The following is an 8,828-nucleotide window of genomic DNA, read 5'->3' on the forward strand; positions in this document are numbered from 1 at the left end:
ATAGATGGATAGATAGAAAGAAAGAAAGGTCAGTCTAAGCTGAAAACTGCATGTTTTATTGTGATAGAGAACCCCGTGAGACACAAGGCTCTAGACTAAGTCCTAAACAAATTTGTGGTTATATTACCCCGCCTGTGGGCTGAGACTATGGCTCTTACTATTACTATTTAGGAACTTAACTGAAGTCTGAAGCTCAGATTTCATAAGAGAGTATTCAAGCTGCACCAGGAGTTTGCGAATATTTTCTTTTCTCAGTATATGTTATAGCAGGCAGAAAGGTAAAGGAGAACAAGCGCCCAAAGTGTACGCAGAAAAGACATGAACATTTTATCATTCCAATGCGTTTCGTGGCTCGTATTAAGCTTCACTGGTCTGTTGGTCACTGCTCTGGAGAAAGAAATCTTCTCGAACGAACTCTTTGGTAAGATGTTTGAAATGTTTGTTGATGCGCCGTGAGAAACGCGTTATTTTATTTGGACGCTATGCGTTTCTTTCATTTGTAATGTCTCCGTTTTCAAGTCCTACCGCGAATCCTCCATTTTTATGATGGTAGAATGATAATATCCGGCATCTGTCTGAGCTATAAATCCATGAATTAGCCTACAGAAGCCGCCGGTGCACATTTATTTCTCATTTCTTCGAGTCAGCTGAGTGTTGTGTTAGATGATGTTTTATGCTGTTTTAAAAAGAGGATTCCTTAAAAGTACCTACATTTCAAGTTAATATACTCATCACAAGGTAATCTTTATGTGCGATCTGAAATCGCATCGATTAAAGGTGCGATAATAGTTTATAATAAGGATATTATGGCTCCGCCCACCAATTATGTCAGCTGAGCCCAACTATTTATTGTCCTCCCATAACCTGTTTTACTAAACATGCCAAGTATGTCACATCTTAAACGTAATTTTTATTGTTCCATATTTTATTTTATATTATGTATATATTCTTTTTTACCTAAATATTACACTGTTATTAATTTTCTTAATTACGAAGAAAAAAATTGAGAATCTCAATTAATGCCTTCTATTCAAATGTTATTTTTAATTGGATTTAATAGGTTTTAATTATAATTAATAACAATAATTTAGAATAATTGTATTTTAATATTATATCTTAATATATCTGTACATCCACACTTTTATAATTATAATACAGATTTTTTCTATAATATATATTTTAAAATTACAAAATGATTTTGTTATTACGTTTATAATTTTATATTTTTAAAATGTATTTTTTATGTAAAAAAATTTTTTTGAATGACTAATGTCTTTATATTGATATTATATTTGAACACACCCAGTTTCTTAGAATTTTTTATAAAATAACATTTATTTTTTAATTATAAAAAAATATTGAACTTTTTATTTGATATTGCAGCCTTTTTAATGTATTTTATTTTAAGTACATTTTAATAGTACTATATTATTTTTTTGAATGGTAATCATCTTTATATAGATCATTTCCTGGACGATCTAAGAGACCTGTCAGATGTCAACAAAGCCAATGTCAAGTTTTCTCTCAGAAACCCGTCCCAACCAGATGATGATGTGTGTTACATTTTGCGTGGAAAACCAGAGACTCTCAGCAGCTGCAACTTCAAAAACACTTCAAAAACCTTTTTGGTCATTCATGGGTGGACGGTAAAGCAACAGTTACAAACATTCAATAAATTCAGCTGATTCTGTTTCAAGCTGTCCCATATGTTAGAGTTAAATTAGCTCTTTTCCCCTAGGTAAGTGGATTATTTGAGAGCTGGGTTGAGAAACTGGTTGCTGCACTTTATAACAGGGAGAAGGATGCTAACGTCATTATTGTGGACTGGTTGGACCTGGCGCAGAACCATTATGTGGTTGCAGCGCAAAACACGAAGATGGTGGGAAAAGAGATTGGACTCTTCATAGACTGGTTAGAGGTTTGTGTTAGCAAGTCAAATCGAATCAAATTACACATACTGCTATTCTAGGTTTTTAATTTGCATTATTGTGCCCATATTGAATTCATAAGGAGTCTGCCAACGTTCCTCTGAAGAAGTTGCACCTCCTTGGCTACAGTCTTGGCGCCCATGTTGCAGGTTTTGCAGGAAGTCATGCAACCAATAAAGTTGGACGAATCACAGGTAGGTAAATTGGCGTTCTTTTGGAAATAAATCTTATAACAGGTCTTAAATACAACATATGGGACAATTTTTTGCAGGTCTAGACCCAGCTGGACCAGACTTTGAAGGGGTCCACGCCCAAGGACGGCTGTCCCCAGATGATGCCCATTTTGTAGATGTCCTTCACACATTCACCCGAGGTTCTCTGGGTCTCAGTATCGGTATCGAGCAGCCGGTCGGCCATGTGGATATATACCCTAATGGAGGAAGCTTCCAGCCTGGCTGCAATTTGAGAGGAGCTCTAGAGAAAATTGCCAGTTATGGAATACTTGGTAAAGACCCTTATCTGGGAAATTCAGTTAAATTCAAATTTAATTGTATAGCACTTTTCACAATGACATCTATATGCTTTCTCACCATTACCACCAATATTTCCTAAATATTTCCAAAATATGTGGGAAGAGAATGCAAACATGCACATGGGGCCACTGGTTGTTTAATTGTTTATTGTTGAAAGAAGACCGTAGCATCATAGAAATTTGACTTATGTTATTAAATATAAAAAAATATAAGTGTTTTAAAACATTAAACATTAAATGCTATGAATTTTGCTATGAATAAAATATTTCTACAATTCTACCTTTCTACAATTTCTACCTTTCTACAATTAAATCATAATTGGTTCAAAATCATATGAATTGTTATTAATACCCTTAGCCTTAAATAATGCTATAAGATGTGAGCATGAGAGGTCCGTCCACCTGTTCATCGACTCTCTGCTGAATGAGGAAGAAGCTAGCAGAGCGTACAGCTGTGGGAGCAATGACATGTTCGACCGTGGCATGTGCCTCCAGTGTCACAAGAACCGCTGCAATATGATGGGCTACGATGCCAGAAAAGTCAATAAGGCAAGAAGCGTCAAGATGTTCACCAAGACACGAGGCTCCATGCCATTCAGAGGTCAGTATCAAGTTTCAGATGAGGAATTTTTCAACCGTAATTTAAACAATCATTTTGTTGTGTTTTATTACTATGTCTATATAGTTTTTAGAAAGCTTTAGCGGGCATGTAGACAGTACCATTTTCATTTATATAATAATGGTGTTTCGAGAAACTTAAAAAACAAACTATTGAAAATAAGTTTTTGAACGTATGAGTATGTTATTTGTCATTTAAATGTACCCTTACTTTTCAGTTTTGTTGTTGTTGTTTTAGTCATTTTGGTACGAAAATTTGAAATGTTGCTTTGACACTTGCGCTGAAATGACTTATTGTACTTATTTCAAGTAATGTTCTTCGTTTTAGTTAACAATAAAAACCCTGGTTGGGTTATTTTTAATTTTTTAAAATTTTCAGTTTTCCACTATCAGCTGAAAATCTACTTCTTTGGTAAACTAAATCAGTTAGCGATGGAGCCAGCACTGACAGTCTCACTTTACGGTACCAATGGCGAAGCAGAAGCTCTCAAGTTGAACATGTGAGTAATCAGTAATCATATATTTTAAAGATGACTATGTAGCTAGCATACCAGTCAAATTCTTTACTAACTTCATCAAGCAGACAGGAGAAGATCACCGCTAATAAAACATACTCGTTCCTCGTGGTAAACGAGAAGGACATTGGAGATCTTCTGATGCTGAAGTTTAAGTTGGAGGAGTCCACATCCTCTTTACTCTCTCTGCTCTCCTCGTGGTGGTATGGAGATCCTACAAATTCTGGCGTACGGGTCCATAAAATCAGAGTCAGAACCGGGGAGACACAAAAGAAGTATGTTTCTAACATTTTTACTAGATAGTGAACATAAAAAGTTTTGATATATTTCAGATTCACATTCCTAAACCATTTTTGCTTGGTGACTTCAATTAATTGGTCTCAAGTAAGTCAGTTCTCCTCAAGTTCACACAGGTGTCCTAGCAGAGTAACACTAGGTGTAGTTTATCACATTAATGAACTACCATTTCAGAAACCGATGAACTAATATCACAACCAGAACATCATTTTGAACATATCTACTGTTTTGTTTTATCCTTTCAAACTAATTTTCGTGAAATGTTTTGGTTGAAAAGTTTGCTTTCGTTGCAGCCACTTGATTTGATGTTTTATTTTTTAAGCAATGACATTCACATTTAAGTGCTTTTACTCTTAATTTTTTAGAATTGTTTTGTGCTTGAAAGATCCACAAATGGGAAGTTCAGCTCAGGATGTTGTATTTGTGAAATGCAAGGAGCCATGGAGGCCTTTATCTAAAAGGTGACAACAGCATACTATAGTTAGGCTAACATCTTCACATTTAATTAAAAATATTTCTGATTACTGGTGTTTTCTTTGTTCCAACCCAGGCTTAAATTGAAGAGCCAATGGAAAGATTTACAAGTGATTTTTTAATGAAGCACTTCAACAGATGTATTTATACAGCTGTTATTGATCTGCACTGACTGTACTGTATTCAATATTTAATGTGTTGCTATGAATGTGATTCATGAAAATGGATTGTGAACGTTGGTACTAGGGTAAGCCATATGCTTGAAAAGCCTTGAAATGTGATTGATTGTATTCAATAATACTGGATTAGTTAATTCATTTTATTATTATTTGTAACGATGCTTCTGGCTACCAGTATACATTGTTCAAGCATTGTCTTAAATTATCTGTTCTGTCTTTTAAACAATTTAAGCGTTTTGAACGAAATTATACGTTATTATACAGATTTCAGAATATGTTCAAGTCAGTATGGCGAATCATCTTACCCAACAGAAAGCTGCTCGGTTTTAATGTTATATTTGTTTGGGCATTGCTACACTATTGGCGAAAAGCAATGGACCTTTAAGTCTGCAAAACTTCCCTAAAATGACATCACATTAGAAGAATTCCAACGGCTATTGTCTTGAGCACGTCCAGATTAAATATTATTAGGTAAAACACATTGGTTGATTTTTGACTGAATTATCTGTAAACATGGATGGCGTTTCTACGGCACGTTTTCTCTGAGGGAAATTTAAATACTTACATTAATAACTAAACCTTTAATGTTTTAGTATGTTGTTTGGGCAACAATTACAAAAAGAAAACATGTTAAAGCCCAAATAAATAATAACTGCAGTAATTTAATATCCTAAAAAAGTCATATGAACACATAAATGAAGCATCTACTTTGTGTTGAATGTTTTATTACTGGTACGTGTCTTTGCACTTTAATTAGATAATCGACTTACCCATGCATAAAAAATACTGCATAAACTTACTGTAATTGATATCCTTCTGAACCTGTGATTTCTGCAGGAAACAAATGTGCATAAATAACCATAAATAAGCCATTCACATGTTAACATATACTGTATTTTTATTGTGTCATTCCCAAAAACATGCTATGTTAGATTTCCATGTATCTATAGCCATCTGTTGTCATTAACTATTTTGAGATAATCCGGCTTTCTCAAAATCAGAATGTCATGTTCTTGGATTTCTTTGAAATAAACATAGGTGAACATTGTGTACAAAGTTACTGAGAGCACATTTATTTATAGTTGAAAAACTGAACTGAGAAAAGTTCCAAAACTGAGAAAAGTTCCAAATCCAAAGCATTTTTAGTTTGCTGTTATGCAGTTAGGGTGCTCTGGGTTGTTCCATATTGGTCCATTTGGTTTAGGTGCAAAAATATCTATCCTTGGAAATATTTACAAATGTTAAAGCTACTCTAAGTCATACTACTTTACACAATATTAGGGAGGCCATCTCTGCAGTAAAAGCAAAAAAGGAAGATGGTAACATACTGTATTAAACCAAGTGCTTTCAACAAACCTTCATCCAATCAGCCAGGTCATCAAACTCAAAATTACCAGTACCGTAAAATCCAGTTTCAGGAAAGATTTTTTTAAGCCTTGCAATTGGGCCATCTGCATCTAGGATTCTGCACATTTTGAACCTGTCAAAGTAACCTTGGTTTCTATAGCAGGGCTCCCCAGGAAAGTAGTGCAAAAGAACCGAAGAAATTATTTTATCTATGGAGAGAAAATACCAAAGTAGAAAAATACAATTCGGATACAAGAACATGTGCACTCTATTTACAATTTTATGGAGTAGTAATATCAGTGCAAACAGTTCGCTAAAACAAACGGCTGTTTATGCATCTAATTTATTTGGAGCAGTAAACACATTCTGTTGTGGTGGGACATTGTGGTTACCTCTCTGCTGGCAGCACGTGGCACTTCTCTATGCTGTTGTCTCTCAGGCAGTCACATTGCATACAACGCGCAGAAAGACAGGCCACATTCCTGTGACATTAAGCCACAAGACTACACACTAGTTAAAGAGGACATCATATTGTACAACAGGAAAATAGGCCAAATATACCCAATTTGCATGATTACTATACTCATTAAGCCTTAATGATTCCATGTATTCAGTTCCCAACCAAATATCTTGATCATAAGACTTCCGACAAAAGAAATCATTTTGGTTTCCCATCTTTGTTTTTTCTTCTTCACACAAATGTATACAGTATATTATTTTTGACAATATGTAATGTTTTTGATGACTTTGGCTTAAGAAAAGTGTCTGTTTTCAATTAAATCACATATTTGTATTACATATTAGATGTCCTCAAGGCTATGTTCTGTCTATTGTAGAACTCAAATACAGTTTTTTTCATGATGAAATCTGATTTTGACAAATGCAATCCAAATTACAGCGCAAGCTACATTGGGAGAACTTGTCATTGTTCTCCTCGAGAACAGTGTCAAGCTTGAGGGAACATCAAGAACCTGCCTTTGCCACCAATGACCTCCAGGTCTCCACAGTCAGGACCCTTGTTGTGCTGCCACATAATATTTGATGCATAAAGTAAAATGTAGATCAGGAGTCTCAGACTAAAATTATCTGGGGGCTACTAGTTATTTGGTGTTCTCCATTGTGGACCAATTAAATAGTTGCAACAACAATTGTGCAAGCATATAGTTTTAATACTATATAGTTATTGGCCCAATAAATACAAGTAATTTACTTGCTGCCGTTAATTAATTTCTATATTTCCACATCTAGGAAGTAGGTACAGTATATAAATTATGCAATTAAGTGTTGTGTTGCTTTTTATTCACAGAAACTCTGCTACGCAGAAGCCTGCAATCAAACAAAAATTAGCTAGTATTTGGCAACAGTGGAGCAGCATGTATTTTATAAAACAAATGATGCCAATCAAGATTGCATCCATATTTGGTTTCCAATCCCAGTGTTAATCATTCACACTAAAACACATCAGGTCACAATAATGAACATTTTATTTTAACACTGAACAAAGATTAAATTAATTCAGGACATTTATCTTGATTTTAAATTCATATTTTAATACAACAAACATGTTAGCTTCCTTGACTATATGGGTAAAGGTACTGTGTCTGCTGGAAATGGATGTGTCAGTTGGCCAAACTATCTCATGTCATAGTTTACATACTGTAGAGAGGAACCCTTAGCCCTTAACCCCTCTAAGAATCCCTAAAAGAGTATCCTTTTTTTATATAGAAGCTCCTCTTGGTTTCAAGCTCATATAAAGCCAACAGACAATTTTACTGCTGATCACAAACAGCTGGCCTTTTTTTGCACAACACTAGCCAATTTCTTCATTGCTGATTAATGTCTACTGGTGGGTGGAAAGAAGGGTTAGACTTATATTTGGTCAAGATAGTTTGTCCATCAAAGTCCAAAGTCCTGGATAGTTTTAAACCAGGCTGTGAACTTTTAGTCCGTCAAAATCAGAAGTCAGGCTCCTCAGATGTTGTGAGATTTGTGTTCAGACCCAAAACATCAAGAACTCATTCACATTTTTTTTATACCTTTCAGTGGGAAATTTACCAGAATCATACACTGAGGTTGGAGAAACTGACTCAGATAAAACATATGTGAATGGTGGATTTATAGAGGCTTTATGGTCATCACCTGTCTCTCATTATATTCATTTTTGGAATTGCAGAGTCATTTTTCACTGTGGTTCAAATAATCCTAAACACAAATTTTCAATGCAAATGTCTAAAAATTCCTAAAGGCAGCTAAGAAATATTCTACGCTTTGAAATTTTAAGGTCTTGCACAACATGTCTAAATGCCAATGCTAAATGCATTCCAATGCCTGGAAGCTATATTCAATTAGACAATGGAATATAAATGCATTAGATGGCAGAGTTTACTCATTCCGACTAAGAAGAGAACCAAATTAAATGAAGGTGAAACATTTACCCTGGTGTACTCTAGGTCAGAGGCATCTTTACAGAATATGGAGCTCTTTCAACAACATGCAAGGTGACCAGTATGGTGCCTCAGGGACATCGTTGCCTTTCACAGTTGCTATATCAGGCTCTTTTTCCACTAGACTTGCATGGAGCCATTTTTGTCACAAGGTTTTTAGGGCATGAGGCTGTTGATTTGCACCACAACACAGTCATTTGAGAGCAGCCATCATTACTGTTCAAAATAATAAGTAAAAGTTTCAAAACAACCATAATAGTGAAGATTAACAAAATATTTAAGAGTAAACACAACCTAACAATAGAGGAATATTTTAGACCAAAGCTTCAATAAGGGTTTGTTGTGCCAGGCCAATAGCTAAGCTAAGCCAATCTAGAAGTTTTCATCACCTTGTTCTCCTAAAATAAATAAATAAATAAAACCAAAATGATTTTTCAATTTAAAATAAATAAATAAATCTGTGACCAACAAAAGTTTGATTCTCAAGGTTCATC

At 34.8% G+C, this 8,828-nt stretch overlaps 1 protein-coding gene across 1 annotated transcript; it reads left to right on the forward strand.

The window, feature by feature from the left end:
* The first annotated feature begins 233 nt into the window (after positions 1-233).
* LOC132131191 (lipoprotein lipase-like) lies at positions 234-4,800 on the forward strand. Its single transcript, XM_059543189.1, has 10 exons — positions 234-421; positions 1,462-1,646; positions 1,739-1,918; positions 2,011-2,122; positions 2,200-2,433; positions 2,819-3,061; positions 3,458-3,578; positions 3,662-3,868; positions 4,256-4,351; positions 4,454-4,800. The coding sequence occupies exons 1-10, from the start codon at positions 319-321 to the stop codon at positions 4,476-4,478; spliced, it is 1,506 nt and encodes a 501-aa protein (XP_059399172.1). The 5' UTR covers positions 234-318; the 3' UTR covers positions 4,479-4,800.
* Positions 4,801-8,828: the final 4,028 nt, after the last annotated feature.

The sequence above is a fragment of the Carassius carassius genome, chromosome 48 (genome assembly GCF_963082965.1).
Source record: "Carassius carassius chromosome 48, fCarCar2.1, whole genome shotgun sequence".
In the NCBI taxonomy this organism is placed as follows: Eukaryota; Metazoa; Chordata; class Actinopteri; order Cypriniformes; family Cyprinidae; genus Carassius; species Carassius carassius.

Excerpts from the sequence above, each read along its gene's own strand:
- LOC132131191 (XM_059543189.1), top strand. The coding sequence starts at position 319 with ATGAACATTTTATCATTCCAATGCGTTTCGTGGCTCGTATTAAGCTTC. Across the intron at positions 422-1,461 it reads CTTCTCGAACGAACTCTTTG|ATCATTTCCTGGACGATCTA; the intron begins GTAAGATGTTTG and ends ATCTTTATATAG. Across the intron at positions 1,647-1,738 it reads TGGTCATTCATGGGTGGACG|GTAAGTGGATTATTTGAGAG; the intron begins GTAAAGCAACAG and ends CTTTTCCCCTAG.